Below are 20,957 nucleotides of genomic sequence, written 5' to 3' on the forward strand. Positions count from 1 at the left end.
AACTTTCATAAAACAGCTTCTAGGTAAACTTAAAAAAGATATTGACTCTAACGCTATCATAGCTGGGGACTTTAATACCCCACACAACCCTAGACAGATCATCAAGACAAAAAATCATCAAGGAGATTTGGAACCTCAATGTGACTCTTGACCAAATGGACTTAATTGATATCTACAGAACACTCTAACCAATGACTACAGGATATGCATTCTACTCATCACTGCATGGAATGTACTCTAAGGTCAACCACATCCTTGGCCACATATCATGCATAAACAAATTGCGTAAGATTGAAATTTTGCCATGTGCCTTCTCAGACCACAGTGGAATAAAAATAAATATCAACACCAACAAAGTTCCCTCAAAAGCTACAAAGGCATGGACACTAAACAGCATGATGCTAAGCAACTCCTGGGTCAACATAGAAATCAAAACAGAGATTAAAAGATACCTGGAAACAAATGAAAATGAAGAAATATCTTACCAAACCCTCTGGGATGCCATGAAAGCAGTAATAAGAAGGGAATTCATATCTCTACAAACACTCATGAAGAAAATGGAAAGATCATAAGTTAACAGCCTAACAAGACACCTACTAAGGAAGCTGGAAAAGCAAGATCACTAAAATCCTAACTTCAGCAGAAGAATCCACATCACTAAAATAAAAGCCCAAATCCAGGACACAGAAGACAAAAAGATAAAACAAACAAACAAACAAAAAAAATCAATGAAACAAAAAGCTGGTTCTTTGAAAGGATAAACAAGATTGATGGTCCCCTAGCTAGACTGACCAAGAAAAAGAGAGAAAAAGCCCAAATAAACTCAATCAGAAGCACAAAAGATGAAGTCACAACTGATCCTGAAGAAATAGAAAAGATTATCAGAGACTACTATGTACACTTGTATGGAAACAAACTTGAAAACCTAAAGGAAATGAACTTTCTGACATGAACACAACCTCCCCAGGTTGAAACAAGAAGAAATCGAGACATTAAAAAGACCAATAGCAATCCAGGAACTTGACTATGTCATAAGAAAACTACCTACAAAAAAATACCCTGGAACAGATGGCTTTCCAGCAGAATTCTACAAAACATACAAGGAGGAACTGATACCAATCCATTAAAAGTATTCCAGGTGATTGAGAAAGATGGAATTCTCCCCAAATCATTTTATAAAGCTAACATACATTGATACCCAAGCCAGGTAAAGATCCAACAAAGAAAGAGAACTACAGGCCAATATCCTTGATGAACATAGATTCTAAAATTCTCAACAAGATCCTAGCGAACCGGATTCAACAACACATAACAAAAATCATCCACCACAACCAAATAGGCTTCATCACTGGGATGAAAGGCTGGTTCAACATTTGTAAGACCATAAACATAATTAAATACAGCAACAGACATAAAAACAAAAACCACATGATTATATCATTAGATGCAGAAAAACCTTTTGATAAAATCCAGCACCCCTTCCTGATAAAAACCCTCGAACATCTAGGCATAGATGGAACATATCTCAAAATAATAAGAGTCATCTACAAGAAACCCACAGCCAGCATTCTGCTAAACAGACAGAAACTGGAACCATTTCCCCTGAAAACTGGAACAAGACAAGGATACCCACTCTCACCTCTTCTGTTCAACATAGTTTTGGAAGTTCTAGCTAGAACAATAAGAGAAGAAAAGGTGATCAGGAGTATCCAAATAGGAAAAGAGGAAATCAAATTATCCCTCTTTGCAGACATGATTCTTTTTTTTTTTTTTTTTTTTTGAGTTAGAGTCTCATGTCTCACTCTGTCACCCAGACTGGAGTGCAGTGGCCGCTCCTGGCCACCGCATCCTCCACCTGCTGAGCTCTGGAAATCCTCCCACCTCAACCTCCCAGGTAACTGGAACTACAGGCACGCTACCATGCCCGGCTAATTTTTTGATTTATTGTGGAGATGAGGTCTCTCCAAGTTGCCCAGGCAGGTCTCGAACCTGTGGGCTCAGGCAATCCACTCACCTCGGTCTCCCAAGGCACGGGATTATAGGCTGAGTCACCGAGCCTGGCCGACACAATTCTATACCTGGAAAACCCAATAGAATCTGTCAAAAACCTCCTTGCACTGATAAAGGACTTTGGCAAAGTCTCATGGTATAAAATAAATGTGCAAAAGACAATCACATTTCTATACATCAATAATAAACAAACAGAAACCCAAATAAAAAGCACAGTTCCCTTCACAATAGCCACCAAAAAACTGAAATACCTTGGCATCTTCCTAACCAGAGATATGAAAGACCTTTACAATGAAAACTACAAAACACTGCTGAAAGAAATCAAAGATGACACAAATAGGTGGAAAAATATTCCATGTTCATGGATCGGAAGAATCAGCATTGTTAAGATGTCCATTCTCCCTAAGGCAATCTACAGATTTAGTGCAATACCCATCAAATTACCTGCAACATTCTTCTCAGACCTAGAAAAAACAGCATAAGAATTCATATGGAAACATAAATGGCCATGAATAGCCAAAACAATCCTCAGCAAAAAAAAAAAAAAAAAAAGCAGGAGGTACCACATTCCCAAACTTTAACTTTATTATAAAGTTACAATAATCAAAACAGCCTGATATTGGCACAAGAACAGGCATAGAGACCAATGGACTAGAATTGAGATTCCAGAAGTAAAACCTCAATTTCTCAACCAACTCATCTTCAACAAAGCCTCCACCAACAACCACTGGGGAGAGAAGAACCTATTCAGTAAATTGTGCTGGGAAAACTGTCTGACCACATGCAGGAGATTGAAACAGGACCCCTACCTATCCCCATACACAATAATCAACTCTAAATGGATCAGAGACCTAAATGTAAAACCTCAAACTATAAGAGCCTCAGAAAAAGCAGGAGACACCCTTATGGAAATTGGAACTGGCAACCAATTCCTGATCAAAACTCCAATGCCCATGCCGTAAGTGATAAGATAGACTAGTGGGACCTCATCAAACTGAAAAGCTTCTGCAAAGCCAAAGAAATCCTCCCGCCTCAAGAGAAGAGAAGAGGGAGACAGCCCACAGACTGAGAAAAGATATTTGCCAACTGTATGTCTGACAAATGCCCAACATCTAGGATCTACAGGGAACTCAAATGTGCTGAAAAGAAAGAAACAGCCCCATTACAAAGTGGGCAAAAGATATGAATAGACAGTTCTCAAAAGAAGACATATGAGCAGGCAACAGATACATGACAAAATGTTCGGCCTCACTAGTCTTCAAAGAAATACAAATTAAAAGTACACTGAGATACCACCTAACTCCAGTCAGAATGGTCATCATCAATAACTCAAAAAATAGCCGGGCTTGGTGGCTCAGCCTGTAATCCCGTGCCTTGGGAGGCTGAGGTGAGTGGACTGCCTGAGCCCGCGGGTTCAAGACCCGCCTGGGCAACTTGGTAAGACCTCATCTCTACAATAAATCAAAAAATTAGCCGGGTGTGGTAGCGCATGCCTGTAGTCTAGCTACTTGGAAGGCTGAGGTGGAAGGATTGCCGGAGCCCAGCAGGTTTATGTTGCGGTGGCCAGGAGCAGCCACTGCACTCCAGTCTGGGCCACAGAGTAAGACACCAATTCAAAACAAAAACAAAAACAAAAACAAAAAATAACAGGTGCTGGAGATAATGTGGCGAAAAGGGAACACTTCACAATAGCAAGATCATGGAACCAACTGTGCTGCCCATCAAAAGAGGACTGGATAAAAAAAAATGTGGTACATATACATGATGGAATATTATGCAATCATAAAGATCAAAATCATGAACTTTGCAGCAACCTGGATGGAATTGGAGTCTATAATACTGAGTGGTCTTTCACAGAAACAAAGAACTGAGTATCACATGTTCTCACTCATAGGCAGACCTTGAATAACTATCATAATACTATAAGAAAAGGATTGACAGTAGCGGGAAACTGCGGGGGTGTGAGGGGTTGAGGAGGTGGGATTGGCAGAAGTGAGAATCTGCCTGGGTAAGGGGGGGGCACACTTCATCAACAAGGGTAACTGCACAATGAATATTTGTATACCTAACCCTGAATTGTACTCTACAATTTTAAAATTAATAATTAAAAAAAAAAGCATTGTGGGCAACCTCCTTGGGTTGTCTCCTGTTCTGGGAACTTTTCTGTACTCTCACCAAATCCTGCTTCAAAAAAAAAGAAAAAAAGAAAAAAAGAAAAATAAATAAAACTACATTTTGTAAATGTATGGGGAGTTTTAAAATTTATCTTTTTCTTATCAATCTATAACCTAATTCTTTTGTAGTCAAAGAATATAAGCTTGAATTTTATAGGGATTTGTTTTTGGACTAGGAGTAATTATGTGTAAACATCTCATGAGTGTTTGAGAAAGAATATGTATTCTCTAATTGTAGTTTCAGATTCTATTTTAGTTTATTATATTAAACTCATTTCTATTGTTCAAAATCATCTACAGCTTTGTCTTTTTTGTCTCCTTGATATAGTAGTAATTGGGAGAGGTGATTTGAAATTTTCCTGTATGATAGCTTTGTCAACTTTTTCTTATATTTCTCTTTATTGTATATAGTATGAGGCTATTATATGGGTTAGATTCAAGTTTAGAACTGTATCTACCTGATGAATATACTTTTATCATTTAGGATCCATGTCTATTCCTAATAATACTTTTAATTTTATAATTTTATTAGTTTCCTACAGCTTTCATAACAAAGTGCCACCAACTGGGTGGCTTAAAACCATTTTATTCATAGTTCTTGATGCTAGGAGTCTGAAATGAAGGTGTTGGCGAATGAGGCTCCCTCTGACAGAAGGCTCTAAGGTAGAATCCTTCTTTGCCTCTTCTATCTTTTGGTAGCTGTTTCTCAAAAAGAGAGTAGTCATTTGTGGGTAATGGCAGGGCCGTGCTCTAAAATCTCAAGGGCCTGCACTGAGATTCACCTGCCAAAGGCACCAGACAGCATCCCTATTTGCCCTGACAATTTAAGCACCACTGGATCTGCTGGACCACACAGCTCACATGGCAGAGCAATGTGCAGAGCAACCTGGACTCATTGCAGAGCCTTCTCTTGTTCTGGAACCTATTCAAAACTAGCAGCTTTTTGAGTCACCCAATAAATGGACTGGGGTAACACACTCAAATAAGAAAATAATCTTCAAAGCCCAAAGAGACCCACTGGGTGTTGTGCTCTTTCTTCGTTACAGGAGCAGCCAGACGCAACAACTTATCCTTCACCTTAGAAGACATATCTCAACATGTCCCACACCACTGAATCCCTACAAATTTCACTAAGATAGAAGGCCCACTTTAGATTTATTTCCTACCCTCTGACGCAAACGCCATTCCAATAAGCCTAGAGTAGTTGCTACTTCTCACTTACTAGGTCCAGTTAGCATAATTTCATCAGTGTAATATTCTGTGGAAGTGAAAGGTAATCTAAATCCCTGTGAACTAAATTATGGCATAGGGTTGGAGAGTTGATATACACGAGATATAACAATCAAGGTGTATTACTGGCTTTGCCAACTGAAAGAAAACTGCCTTTATGGAAAGACATCTGCCAGATCACCTGCTGCACAGCAGGCACCAGGGGATGTGTTAATTTGCTCAAGCAATAAAACCACACGTGGCACGGTAATTGCAACCGGAGTCACAGCTTGGTTAAGCTTATGATAATCCACTGTCATTCTCCAACATTATCATCATGCTAATGCCACCACAAAAGAATAAAAGTTTCCCCATTCCCACCTGTTATTTATCTTCTGAGACTTTCTTATATACCCATACAGACATCCCCTCTCTGTTGGTTTTTAAAAAACATACATACAGAATACTACTGTTTTGCAACTTGATCTTTTCACTCAATACATCATGGAATCCTTCTGGTTCAGTATATACAGACCTGACTCATGTTTAATGGCTGCATGCTTAGTGAAATGGATATACTGTAATTTACTCGACCAGTTTTCTTACTGATGGATACTCATGTTGATTCCATTGTTTTGCTATTATAAGTAACGCTGAAATAAACATCCTTTCATACATAATATAATGTGTATATATAAAATGGAAATTATAAATATAATATACATATTTACTTGCAGTTGTACAAATAATTCTGATTTTTGGGTGAAAGGGAATATCCTACCTTTCCACCTTTTTATTTATAACAAATTTCTTTCTTTTTTTTTTTTGTCTGAGTCAGAGTCTCACTCTGTCACCCAGGCTGGAGTGCTATGGCATGATCACAACTCATCACAGCCTCCTGGGCTCAAGTGATGTTCCTGCCTCAGCCTCTCAAGTAGCCAAGTAGCTGGGGTTATAGGTGTGTGCCACCATGCCTGGTTAATTTGACTATTCTTTTGTAGAGATGAGGTCTCACTTTGTTGCCCAGGCTGGTCTTGAATTCCTGGCCTTAAGCAATCCTCCCACCAGGTATGAGCCACCATGCCTGGCTTATTTATGACAAATTTCTCATAATATTCCTTGTTAACCAAGGAATGACTTCAGTTTTAAAATCCGCTGAGTATATTCAGTTTTCCTCTAGCTCTCAGCACATACTGTGTATTAGGATTTGGTGAACTTGAGGACTGAAAGAACTTCTTGGCCTGCTTGTCTGGAAAGTGCAGTGGTCCCTGGCAGACCTTTTGTCTTCATTGTTTCCAAAATTTCTTCTAAAATGAAAAAAAATCAAAACAAAAGGTCAATTCTGTTAAATCATTTGGAAATGTGTTTGATCACTAAGCAGTTTAATAAGATGATAAGTACAGACTATTTATAAATTATATTCATCTAACAACACAACATATACCAAGGAAATGTCTATTAAAGTGAAACTGGACTTCAGAAAGATGGGAGCCTTTGTATTTCCAAGGTGTTGCTGAGTATTCTAATCAGACAGAATGGCTTACTTTGCACTGGTAGCCTACTTTGAACTTAACAGAAATATTAGTTATCCTTGTTATTATAGCAAGTGATCCATTTTTTAATTGTCTGGCTCCAATCTCTGCCCTATAGCCTTCCCTTTGAATAAAAAAGGTCAATGAAGGTATGAACAAACCGAATAGTGACACTGCACAGCAAAAGCAAATGAAGTAGCTTATTGAGAAAAGCAAAATCTTCCTTTTATAAAGTAAAACTAAAAAGACTAAACTAAGAAAATGGAGTTACAAAAAAAGAAAGAAAACTAGTAATCATGATGTAATGTGAGGGGCTGAGGATATAAGATATAAGATAAAAAAGATATAAGATAAAAATAAAACAAGATGTACAGAAAAAGAGAAGACTACAGTCAATTTAGTTATAAAGTATTCTGAAAACCAAGATATAAAAATCCATACAATAAGAAAACTTTCATGATAAAACTTCAGATGAACTAAAGAGTACACAGCAAAATTGTCAAGGGCATGAAGACTTGAGAGGGTAGAGAGAAAATTCACAATACTGAGGGTGAGGAGTTAGAAAAAGAAATTAAGATATTTTGTACTTGAATATTAGTTTATAAATGGGGAATAAACCACCAAAAAAGAAAAGAAGACAATACTTTTTTAAACAAGAAAAATTTCTCTCTTAAAATCTTTTTCTAAGCCAGGCACAGTGAGTGGCTCATGCCTGTAACCCCAGCACTTTGGGAGGCAGAGGCAAGAGGACTGGCTGAGCCCAGGAGCTCAAGACCTGCCTGGGCAACATGGCAAGACCTCGTTTCTATAATAAATCAAAAAATTAGCCAGGCATGGTAACGCATGCTGGGAGTCCCAGCTACTTGGAAGACTGAGGCAGAAGGGCTGCCTCAGCCTAGAAGGTCAAGGCTGCGGTGGCCATAAGCTTGCACAAAAACCAAAAAAACTCTTTCTTTTTCAACACAAATTTATGTCTATATTAGCTCAGTGATTAAATTCATTAACATGCCAGATCATTTTATAAATTACAGTTGTTTATTAACTTTTGATTTTAGTAAAGTAAATAGTTAAATGATAAACTAGTCTATATTACCTGGATTGTTTTCTTTAATTGTAACTAAATAGAATAATCCTTTTGGTGAAAGTAGGTCTGAAGCCAGCGGAAGGAATCTGTCCATGACTTCTCTACCACTTCTGCCACCAGCCCAAGCTGCCTCTATTCCATGACTTCCTACCTGTGACCAGTTAGAAAAAATGTTTTCTTTTAACTCAAGTCAAATTTGAGTTAGATCACAAACTGAATCTTTTTGACAAGTAACATGACAAAGCAAGCATATATTTTGCATTTTACTGCTGAGGCAGTAAAGTTGAATCTAAATTCCATTATTTTCTAGTTTGGGTAACTTTGGGTAGATTAGTAATCTTTGTGAATTAGTTTCCTACCATATCTATAAAATTAGAAAAAATAATAGGTCTGTCTATACAATCAAAAACTAATTTTTATCCACTGTTAGGAATTAAAGAGTAAGTATATTTAAACAATGCCCTGCACATATTAAGGGCTTAATAATAGTTGTTACTATTAATACAATGCTTACATGGAGAGACATAGGAAACTCTTCTACTTAATATAGAAAAATTAGAAAGATGCTAGAAGGGGAAGCTTGTATAATAGATCTACTGTTCAGTAAAAAAGCTTTAAAAGCTTCCAACACATCCGGATCTCTTCTAGATTAAAGTATAAAACACACAGACTTTTTTTTTTTTTTTGAGTCAGAGTCTCACTCTGTCACCCAGGCTAGAGTGCAGTGGCACACTCACTGCTACTGCAGCCTCAACCTGCTGGGCTTAGCCAATACTTCTGCCTCAGCCTTTCAAGTAGCTGGAACTATAGACATGTGCCACCATGTCCAGCTAATTTTTAAAATTTATTTACTGTAGAGCTGAGGTCTCACCAAGTTGCCTAGGCTGGTACACACAGACCTTTTTATAGAAACCCATTTATTATATTAAAGTATACTGAAGCATTTTTCCTCTAACAAACTATTTTAGAAACAAAATCTGAGTTTATGTAGTATTACCAATCTTTAGATCCTTACCATTGTATATTGTTTTCAAAATTAAAGAATTAAAGAGTACTTTAACCCTAATACAACAGTTTTCTTATTTCCTTCCATGGTCTTTGTCTATATTTTAGTTTAAATTATTTATATGCAGTCATGCCTTTAATTTATTCATTTATATGGCATATATTTTCCTACTAAAAATAATTCCTTTATAACTATAGTCATATGCGTATATACTTTTATGAAGGAAAGGAATAATCATATGCATATATACTTTTATGAAAAAAGGAATATACTCATATGCTTGTTTTTAAAAAGTCACACCTTCAAGTCCAATAAAGCTTGAAGAAAAATGAATAAACAAAAGCCACACTTTTTCCTTTTACTGTTTTGTTTGTTTGCCTCACCCCTACCTTCTACACACACAAGTTTTTCTTTTTGTCCATGTTTTACAAAGACAGGATTATATTACATATGCCTACCTGTATCTTGCTTCTCCCACTGAACAATACCTTATAAAAATCTCTTCATGTCATGTGATTTAGTTCTAATTCTTTTATTGTTGTTGTTGGAGTCTCACTGTCGCCCAGGCTGGAGTGCAGTGGCATGCTCATGGCCACCACAGCAATGACCTGCTGGGCTCAGGCAATCCTTCCGCCTCAGCCTTTCAAGTAGCTGGAACTATAGGTGTGCATGACCATGTCCGGTTAATTTTTTTGATTTATTATGGAGACGAGGTCTTGCCAAGTTGCCCAGGCTGGTCTTGAACCCTGGGCTCAGGCAATCCTCTCACCTCAGCCTCCCAAAGTGCTAGGATTACAGGCGTGAGCCACTGTGCCCTGCTTAATTCATTCTTTTAAGGGTTGTATAATATTTTCTGGTGGAAAAGTATCATATCTTATTTGAGTATTGAGGGGCATTAACTGTGTCCATTTACTTAATTTTCCTTGAATCTAATCATTCACATATCTATCATAAGCTTCAATATAATTTTCCACAAAGTTAATCATAGTTGGAAATTTATCAGCTATTTTTTGTCAAGATCTTTCTAATGAAGACTTCTTTTTCCTGGCATTTCCTTTGCTTTTCTCCTGGGTTAAACATTCTCTTTTTCTGGGATCCATATCTTCCTCTTCCTTATTTTAATGGAGCACATTCTTTGGTGGTTTCATCAGGTAAGATGGCCTGTGGCAAGCATGCATGGTGATGACAGTCTCTGCCAGGTCTGTCTCTTTCTTGTCTCTCTGTTCCAATACAAATTAGGGTCCCTCTGTGATATGACTGCCCAGGGATGCTCAGCTTGTTTATCTACTTGCAGTAGAGATGACTCTCCAGGATTGTCGGGTACCAACCCCCCCCTTTGAGAGTAAGGGTCTCACTCTGTCATCCAGGCTGGAGGGCAGTGGCATGATCACAGCTCACTGTAGCCTAAAACTTCTGGGCTCAGGTGATCCTTCTGCCTCAGCCTCCTGAGTAGCTGGGACTACAGGCATGCACCACCACGCCCAGTTTATTATTATTTGAATCGGGGTCTTACTCTGTTGCCCATGCTGGAGTACAGTGGCACAATCATGGCTCATCACAGCCTCAACCTCCTGGGTTCAGGCAATCCTCCTGACTTCAGCCTCCCGAGTAGCTGGGATTACAGATGTGCACCATCATGTCCAGTTAATTTTTTGATTTTTGTAGAGATGCAGTCCTACTATGTTGCCTAGGCTGCTCTCAAACTCCTGGGCTCAAGCAATCCTCCTGCCTTGGCCTCCCAAAGTGCTGGGATTACAGGAGTGAGCCACTGCACCCCGCCCCAATCACATTCTTCCAGGCCACAGAAGGGAGGGTTCCATCTTCATAAAGGAGGAGTCATGTTTGGTGGACTTTTGTTTATCCACTACCTGGGTCAACTGCTGTGGCACTCTGATCCTTCACAGACTACAGGGACAAACCAAAAGAACCTTATTTCATGTTTCTGGATACACTAGTAAGTACAGTCACAACTTTTTATAAGCACTGACTCCGATTATTTGTATGTCTCCTGGATCTAATCTAATCTCTAAGTCTCAAATCTTTTACCTTTGTGATTTTCTTCTCTTTGTCTTCATGCTTTGTGCACTGAAATATTTATTTCATTGGGTTTCCAGGCTACTTACTCAGGTCTAGATAGTGAACTCATTCCTTTTAATTCATTTCCTGATGTTTTACTATGTAAAACATGTTTTAAAGGTCCAAGACAGCTTTGTTGTGTTATATTTTGATCCTGCTCTTCAGTTAACTGCCCAGCTCATAAGAATATGATACTAGTTCTCTCTGTTGGGACTGCAAAAAAGCCTCAGGCATTGTCTAGACTCAGTCACCTATATGTCCCAATAGCTGTAAGGCTCAGGAGATGCACATGTCTTAGAGCTAGGAGCATGGGAGGAAAAAAGCCCATTTAAGTCAACATACTACAGAAATTTCTCTTTTCATTTACTCGTCTTTACATTTGTAGACCTGATAGATCATAAATTATTTAACTACTTCTCTTCTGTTACGTATACAGTTTCACATTATTTGCCATCATAGTTAAAGAAACATATTTTTGTGAATTTCAATTTATTCTACTGTTGATTTATCTTAAAAGTTCAAGGATGAAGATTATTGGATTGAAACATTTTTATCACTCTTAATATTTATTTCCATAGCACTTTCCTAAAGAGTTTTAATAAATTTCCTTTCCCTCAATGGCTGTTCTCCTTATGACAATGACTTTGTTCCTTCTTATATGAGTTCATATGTCAGTGGAGCAACAGTTCTTTCACTATTTAACTGCCATTAGTAGTAACAGGAGCCAAATGCATCCTTCCCATCTTGGTATAGAGGTGAATGGAAAGTTTATCAGCTTTGCCAAGGAATAATTTTCAAAAAATACAATAAACACAATAATTAAAGAAAAGCTAGTCCCCTATTAAACTTTGATCATACCTGGGAAAAGGTTACTGCACTTTACTGAGATTTTAAAAATCATAAATTGCCTATGGGTTACAGTGCAGACATGGCCAAGTCCAAGAACCACACCACACAGAACCAGTTCTGAAAATGACACAGAAATGGCATCAAGAAACCCTGATGACAAAGATACGAGTCTCTTAAGGGGGTGGACCGCAAGTTCCTGAGGAACATGCACTTTGCCAAGAACTACAAGAAGGGCCTGAAGAAGATATAGGCCAACAATGCCAAGGTCATGAATACACATGCTTAGGCTATCAAGGCCCTCATAAAGGCCAAGGAGGTTAAGTCCAAGATCCCACAGGGTCCTAGCCACAAGCTTAATTGACTTGCCTACATTGCCCAACCCAAGCTTGAAAAGTGCATTCATGCCCACATTGCCAAGGGCCGTAGGCTCTGCTGGTCAAAGGCCAAGGATCAAGCTAAGGCCCAGGCTGCAGCTTCAGCTGCAGCTCCAGCTTGGACTCAAGCTTCTGCTCAGGTTCCCAAAGGTGCCCAGGCCCCCACAAAGGCTCCAGAGTAGAGGTTTCTGCCAGTCCCTAGACTGCTGTCTGTGTGGGGCTGGTGTCCTCCTGTGCTATATGTACAAATAAGCCTGAGACAGAAAAATAAAAATAAAAATCATATATTACAAGATTTTTTTCCCTACTTGAAATGAGACTTGGCCTTACTGTCCCACTTTCTGGTAATACATGTGCAAAGAGGAAACCTGAAACTTCCAGAAGAAATTTCTATGTGAATTTAAGGTTGATAAAAAAATTTTGCTTTGCAAATTCGTTATTCATGATAAAGGATATATGTAACATATATTGATGGATATTATATACATAATATGTATTCACATATATGAATTTAAACACTATGACCTGATTTTTTAAATTATTATTTTATTTTATGCTTTATTTTAAAGATGTAGGGTACAATTCAGGTTAGGTATATAAATGTTCATTACACAGTTACCCTTGTTGATAGGGTTTGCCTCTCCCTCCCCTGGCAGTTTCCCTCAACTGCAAATACCAATCCCCTACCCCCGGCAGTTTTACACTACTGCCAATCCCTTTCTTACAGTATTATGATAATTGTTCAAGGTCCGCTTATGAGTGAGAACATATGGTACTCTGTTCTTTGTTTCTGTGATAGATCACTGAGTATGATAGACTCTAAACCCATCCAAGTTGTGACGAAGTCCATATGTTTGTCCTTCTTTGTGGCTGCAAAATATTCCATTGTGTATATGTCCCAAATTTTTTTATCCAGTCCAGCTTCGATAGACAGCATGGTTGGTTCCACGTTTTGGCTATTGTGAATAGAGCTGCAACAAACATGCATTGCAGGTATCTTTTTGGTAGAATGACTTGAGTTCCTCTGGTTATATTCCCAATGGGGGATTGCTGGGTCATCTGGAAGGTCAATTTCTAGTTCTTTCAGAAATTGGCACACTGTCTTCCTAAGAGGTTGCACTATTTTGCATTCCCACCTCAGTGTAGAAGCATTCCTTTTTCTCTGCATCCTCACCAGCATTAGTTGCTGTTTGTTTTATTAATGACGGCCATTCTTACTGGGGTTAGGTGGTATCTCAATGTTGTTTTGATTTCCATTTCTCTGATAATGAGTGAGGTTGAGCACTTTTTCATGTATCTGCTGGCTGCCCATATATCTTCTTTTGAGAAGTGTCTATTCAAGTCTTTTGCCCACTTTTTAATGGGGCCGTTTGTGTTTTTCCTTTTGGCATGTTTGAGCTCCTCATAGATCCTAGATGTTAGGCCTTTGTCAGATATACAGTTGGCAAATACTTTTTCCCATTCTGTGGGCTGTCTCCCCACTCTCTTGATGGTTTCTTTTGCTTTGCAGAAGCTTGTCAGTTTGATGAGGTCCCACTTGTCTATCTTATCTCTTAGAAGAGTATGGGCACTTGCGGTTTTGACCAGGAATTGGTTGCCAGTTCCAATTTCCATAAGGGTGTCTCCTATATTTTCTAAGATTCTTGCAGTTTGAGGTTTTATGTTTAGGTCTTTGACCCATTTAGAGTTAATTTTTGTGTATGGTGATAGGTAGGTGTCCTGTTTCAATCTTCTGCATGTGATCAGCCAGTTTTCCCAGCACCGTTTACTGAATAGGTTCTCCTCTCTCCAGTGGTTGTTGTTGGAGGCTTTGTCAAAGATGGGTTGGCTGAGAAATTGAGGCTTTGCTTCCGGAATCTCTATCCTGTTCCATTGGTCTGTATGCCTGTTCTTGCACTAGTACCAACTATGACCTGATTTAGATGGGATTTTTAATGACAGATATGGGTCACAGTTTGTATTTCCATTATTTTAGTTTTTCTCCTATATCTAGTAAAGAAGTTTCTTTTCCTATATCTAGTAAGAACTTGATTACTAACTACTAGAAGTAAAAACCAAGTTGTTTGTGTTAGTAGCAGCTGAATGATTTCAAATGATGATGTGTATTTGATTTCAGAGACAAAAAGCTAAAAATATTAATAATTTTACATTGCTGTATCCCTTACCTCTTCAGGTGGAGTCACGACATAGGGGGGATTAAACACCAGAAGATCAACTTTTCCCTTTAATCTTGGTAGCAAGCCTTTGACCTAAATGTGTTCAACAACAGTAAGAGGTTTAAGTTAAACTCTGAATTAAATAATTAACAAATCAACTTTTAAAAATACTCTCCCACCAACACTCTAAGTGAATTATCACAGAAACAAAAAACTGAATACTGTATGTTCCCACTCACAAGTGGATGCTAAACACTGAGCACACATGAGTGTAAGGATGGTAACAACAGATATCAGATAATACAAAAGGAGGGAGAATAAGGGATATAAAACCACCCATTGGGCACCAGCCTTACCATTGGGAAGGTGTGTTCATCAGAAGCCCAAATCTCGCCTTTGCTCAATATACCTATGTAACAAATCCTCACATACACCCCATGATCCTCAAATTAAAAAAAAAGTTAAAAATATAAATAAAAGTGTTCTGCTCTCCCATGTTTTTAGGAAAAAATAACATGTTAGGTGACCACATTTGTAGACAGAAATGAAGACAAGTATTTTTTACAGTTTCGTTCAGATAAAGAATATATGCAATTAACTAAAAGTAAAGAAATCAAACTATCAGAAAGAACATTTTATAAAATGTTCAGCAAAGCCTCTGCTCCTCTGCTCTTCAACAGCACATTTGTTTACACTCTGGGTTCACTTTTTTTTTTTGGAGTTGGGGTCTCACTCTGTTGTTGAGTGCAGTGAAACGATCACAACTCACTGCAGCTGTGACCTTCTGAGTTCAAGTGATCCTTCTGCCTCAGCCTCCCAGGAAGCTAGGATTACAGGTCTGCACCACCAGAACTGGCTTTTTTTTTTTTTTTGTAGATATGAAGTCTTGCTATGTGGCCTAGGCTGGTCTCAAATTCTGGGGTGAAAGCAGTCCTCCTGCCTCAGGCTCCCAAAGTGCTGAGATTACAGGCATGAGCCAACACACCTGGCCTGGTTTCACTTTTAGAAGACGAAATGGTGAGGAGACAAGCTCTAACTCTGTAGCACATCTTCTTATAGATTTCGTACAACTTTACAGTGATTGCCACTAACTTAAAACATCTATTTTCTATAACCAAGATAAATGTTTTATGAGATGACAGAAAATATATCTGAATGACAGAAAATATCAGAAGATGGATTTTTTTGCTTTCCATTTCTTCAATTACTTGTAAATGTATTGTCTGAGAGATTTTAGATATCAAAGAAAGAGTTGATAATACTAGGAAAAACACTGAAAATAGTATTTGTCTGGCATTTTAAAAATCTTTAAATTTGGTGTAATTTTCTATGAAACAACAAGAAAAATGTCTTTTGTAAAGAAAGTACATTTAGGGTAAAGTGTCACAGTATTTTTCTGATTAAATTGAGTAAATAAAAGTGATAAAAATCATGTTTGAGAACGTCACACTATGCCTTTACAGGATAGTAGAGTAAAAACAGTATATGTGGATAAGTTCTTACCTCCAAAATCATTTCCTTCAATTACTACTTTGTATTGACTCTTACTCATGAATTCTGAGCCTGTTTCTTGAGATGGAATATTGAAGGATCTCAAAGAAATGTCCACAACTACAGTTATTTTATTAACGTTCTCACAATTTTTCCCATATCTGCATAGATACCTATCATTATTTACTGGTTATTGTTCTTTAAATGGATCTCTTTTTGTTAAATAATACAACTGCAAATGGAATATCAGTATTACTTTCTGGAAATAGAAATGACTATTACAATAAATGCAATAAAAACAAAAAATGTTACTAGGTTATAGTTACTTGTTACCAGCCTCAGCATAAACCATGCCTGTACTTTCTTTGTTAAAGGGGCATTTGTATGTGTAAAAAAGGTGTTAAAGAGCCAAACCAAGACCTTCTTAATGTGATGAGAAAAGTTGAAAGAGAATTAGGGAGGTAATAGCTTTTATATTATATGAATCAAAGTTATTTAATACCCAGTCATACTTCCTAAATATTGGGCATATCATTGGGCTACTTACATATATTTAGAAATAATGCCCTAGAATTTTCATTTAATTCACATTTCTACAAGCAATCCCATTTTTTTTTTAAGCAGACAGGACTGTCCTCATTGTTTAATGGGGGGGGTACAAACACGACTTGGGTTAGCCGTAGCAGTGCAGGTGCAGTGTTGTGCCTCCTCCAGGTTGCACGCCGGGAGCCACTAATGGTGTGGTGGAACTTGTGGTCCTTCCCAGGGCCACAGCTCTTGCGACTCGCCGACATCAGCCCCCGTATCTCCCGATGCTTGTGGAATGGCTTGATGATCCACTGGGTGTCTGGATTTCTTTTTTTTTTTGCTTTTTTTTTAGTTGGAGTCTCACTCTGTCGCCCAGACTGGAGTGCAGTGGCCACTCCCGGCCACCGCAGCCTCGACCTGCTGGGCTCCGGGGATCCTTCTGCCTCAGCCTTCCAAGTAGCTGGAACTACAGGCGCGCGCTACCACACCCAGCTCATTTTTTATTTCTGACGACTTTATGGAATGGATCGATGAGGATAACCTCAAAAAATTTCTATGTGGAATCTTCACCAACCCAGCAGGAATTCAGGACTCTTAGAGCCCAACAGTGACGTCCAGCTCGCTCCTCGGTCACAGACTGCAGGCTGTGTGAACTTAAACTTGCTGACGTCTTGGTGCACAGGCTTGTCCTAGGCCGCGCCCTTGGGAACAGGGCATTTGTGGCCACCCCCGTGGATTCGGCAGATGACATAACCTTGCTTGGCTTTGCGTGCCTTGTCGGGTCGCGTGGGGCGCAGGGTGCGGTGCGGTGCGAGGGTTGGTGGTACTGTCAGCAGCGCACCCGCAGCAGTCCGAATGCTTCTTCTGCCACAGATCCAGGATGTACTTGAACCATCCCAGCTCACCGCTGATGGTTGCCGCCAGACGGAAAGGAACAAGCCTTTCTCCCACAATCCCTTTTGGGCTCTAGCAATCCCATTTTTAACATACTAATAAGTGTTAACTGAGTTAACAGTAATACCTCTGACAAGATGTTTAAAGAGGTAACTTTTCTTTACTCATTTAAAAAGAGAAAAGATAATCAGTTTTTGAGAAGTGATTCAGATGTAGCCTTGTCTCCAAGTCAAAAGATGATTAATTTGTCTTCTCCCGTATGAATACTAGAATGAGGAAATACATTTGAAATAACCAAAAGCTTTGTTTTCAATTCCCTAACAAAATCAAGTTTCTCAAATTTTAAAATAAACTTCAAAATGTAATTTTCCAGATATGCTGGGTAAGGAAACTAAAAAAGAATTTGTTTTGTAACTATTTATGATGGCCCCCGAGGCACTATATAGTAATAATCTCTGCCACACTAGATGTTTAATAAAGGCAAAATTGATATTAAAAAAATTGAAAATCTTAAAGAGTTAAAAAGAAAATGGACTTAAATAAGAACGTCACTATGGACAAGATATAAATCACAGGCATCTCTCACTCATCCATATTCAGCTTTGGTAGTCTCACAGCCCTGGAACATATCCAAAAACTAGGAAGTAAGCAAAAAAAGGGCTCTGATGAGAAGTTTTAAATCCATACAGCAAAACACACAGTCCTTATTCAAATGAGAAGCACGTACTTCTACAGAGCCCCCTCTTAGTTTAAATTCAAGGCTAACTAAATTGGTTGTTTGGTTTTCTAGCACAAAGCACATGAAAAAGGAAAGCGGAGGTTCTACTGATAGGTAGTAGTGAAATATGGCCACATAAAGCAAGCAAAAAGATAGACAAAGAGAAATAAAAACTCAAAATTACTACAGACTACAGCTATCTAATGTAAAGGCAAATTTCGGCATTACCATTTATAGCACAGAATAACAACTGATATTCGCACTAATTACCCCAATGTAAAATTATGCTCAGTGTGTTTTAAGTATGTAAGAAAATACGTAATGTATCTTATTTTATTTTTTTATTTATTTTGAGTCAGGGTCTCACTCTGTTGCCCAGGCTGGAATACAGTGGTACAACCATGGCTCACGACAGTCTCAACCTCCTGGGTTCAGGTGACCCTTCTACCTAAGTCTCCTGAGTAGCTGGGACTACAGGTGTGTGCCCCATGACTGGCTAATTTTTGGTTTTGTAGAGATGAGGTTTTGTTATGTTGCCTAGGCTTGTCTCAAACTCCTGGCCTCAAGCAATCTTCCCACCTTGTCTCAAACTCCTGGCCTCAAGCAATCTTCCCACCTTGGCCTTTCAAAGTACTGATTACAGGCAAGAGCTACTGGTAACATGTATTCATACTAATGAGCCCAAGTCTATACAATGCAAAATTATGTGCAACAGTAATTTGTTTGACGTCTTCCACCTGGCGTTTTACTATTTGAGCAGACAGTGCAGTAGCATTTTCTTCCTCCCGTATTCATAATAGGTAATTTATTGTCCAATCTGTTGTTCAAAGAAGATGTGGAAAAGACACACTCGTGATTCCTAAAAACCACTTCTCAACTGATCGATCATATCTCAGTATACCATATATTCCATCTCTTTATTTGCTTTCTCATGCAATTTAAATGGAAAACTTCAAGGAAATATAAATTTTTGAAAAAATTGTGCTGGCATAAGTTTGTCCTATATAATCACCAGCAATCTCTTCCTGCTCCCCGAGAGGGGACACATCTGAGTTTTTGTTAGATTTATGATCTGTGGTCAAGTTGCCGGTAGGCGATTCTTGAGATGTCTCAGTACAAAGTGTTAATTGACCATAATACCTTCGCTCATGCCTATATCTTGCTTACTTCTTTGCCAATAGTAAATATTCAGTATCACGGTCAACTTTACTGAAGAACTGATTCTGGCATAAATGACCACCAATCATGTCCCAAAACAGCTGTGGAACTTCTAAATTTGGATTCAGAATATCTGTGCTTAAACTCTGGATTTATCATTTTATTAGCTGTGTGACTTTTAAAAAAAACCTCACTTCTTTTTTCATACCTGCTAAAAAAAAGATATTCTGAATTTCTTCTATCTCTGACGTTTTACAATTCTATCAAAACTGTATATTTAACACTAATTATAGGCACATTAAAGAAATATTTAAAATTTAAAAAATCAGGCTGTGCATGGTGGTGCACACCTGTGATTCCAGCTACTCAGGAGGCTGAGGCAGGAGAATTGCCTGAGCCCAGGAGTTTGACACCAGTCTGGGCAACATAGTGAGACCCTGTCTCAAAAAATAAATGAACAAATAAATAAACAAGCAAAGAACAATTTTTAAAAATCACCACATTAATCTCTCATATAAATGACATGAGTACCCTTCTTGATACTCTAGATTTTAGTAGCAATAATAACTTCTAGTAATATAAAAATTTTTTTATCTCACAGTTTTGATTCCTTCTAAGTTACAAAATCATCTGTAAATGTAAAAACACAGGAAAACTACCTATCCTCATCAGTGTAAGAATAACACAGGCTAAGGAGCACAGAAAGTATTTTATATTTATTATGCCCACCTAGTACACACTATTATGATTTTTGCTTATAAAAAGGTATTTCAGTAAGTTAAAAAAAAACTCACAAATTTAAAAGTATTCAAGTTTTTCTATTATAATCTAAAATATTTTAGGAACGGCAAATTGAAAATGCATGATGTTAACTTTGTAAAATAAAGCAATGGTTCTGTAGTTGTCATTTGTTTTTTTTTAACCTGCCCAGGACCCATTCTCCCTTTTATCTGATTACATCTCCTTGACTTTTGCTAGGGAAGCTCTACCTCCTGTCATTCTCAATCCAAGTGGCCTGGATAAGGCTTAACCCAATCTAGCTCCTGGAGTGGGACTATGATCCACATCGAAGCCGATCATCTTCATATTCAAATCCCCACTGGCCACAGTGAGAGACTGAAAGAGAGGCACATGACCTAAGTTGATCCAAATAATACTTATTCTGGAACTTTTGCTAGAGAAATTATGTAGAAAGGGCTTCTTTTCTTGAAGAGTTGCTGAGAAATAAGATGTAGACATGCAGACATTTTGTTACCACAAAGGGAAAGGCTGCTTAGGAACTTTACCAGAGAGGAGTTCAGAGCTAAGAAAAAGATGCTTGTAAAATTATTTGAGTTCATGGGGACAGCTGTATCTGAAGCCACCAACTTTTTAAAATTTAAGCCAGTTTGAATTGAGTTCACTGTTGCTTCTGATTGAAAGACGCCTGACCTGTATAAACCAATATGAATTCCTTTTGACTATGGAGAAGATGGATTATGTCAGTGATGAGTTTACTTTGGGCTGAGTGTGGTGGCTCAAACCTGTAATCCCATGATTTTGGGAGGCCAAGGCAAGAGGATTGCCTGAGCCTGCGGGTTCGAGACCAACCTGGTCAACATGGTGAGACCTCATCCCTACAATAAATCAAAAAATAAGCTAGGCATGGCAGTGCGTGCCTGTAGTTCCAGCTAATTGGAAGGCTGAGGCGGAAGGACT

At 38.3% G+C, this 20,957-nt stretch overlaps 1 protein-coding gene across 3 annotated transcripts in view; it reads right to left on the minus strand.

Annotated features, from left to right (window-relative positions):
• Positions 1-20,957, minus strand: part of N6AMT1 (N-6 adenine-specific DNA methyltransferase 1 (putative)) — a 36,915-nt gene that overhangs the window by 11,974 nt on the left and 3,984 nt on the right. The window contains exons 4-6 of one of the 3 annotated variants that reach the window (XM_021715755.1): positions 14,480-14,563; positions 8,019-8,160; positions 6,588-6,700 (exon numbers count right to left, since the gene is read on the minus strand). In XM_021715755.1, the coding sequence (XP_021571430.1) occupies positions 6,594-6,700; positions 8,019-8,160; positions 14,480-14,563 (333 nt within the window). In that variant the 3' untranslated portion in view covers positions 6,588-6,593. Of the gene's footprint in view, positions 1-6,470; positions 6,701-8,018; positions 8,161-14,479; positions 14,564-20,957 lie in introns of those variants that run through there. The other 2 variants (XM_008064468.2, XM_008064469.2) reach the window with 2 other exon arrangements.

This window comes from Carlito syrichta, unplaced genomic scaffold, assembly GCF_000164805.1.
Source record: "Carlito syrichta isolate Samal-C Ts95f unplaced genomic scaffold, Tarsius_syrichta-2.0.1 Scaffold307345, whole genome shotgun sequence".
In the NCBI taxonomy this organism is placed as follows: Eukaryota; Metazoa; Chordata; class Mammalia; order Primates; family Tarsiidae; genus Carlito; species Carlito syrichta.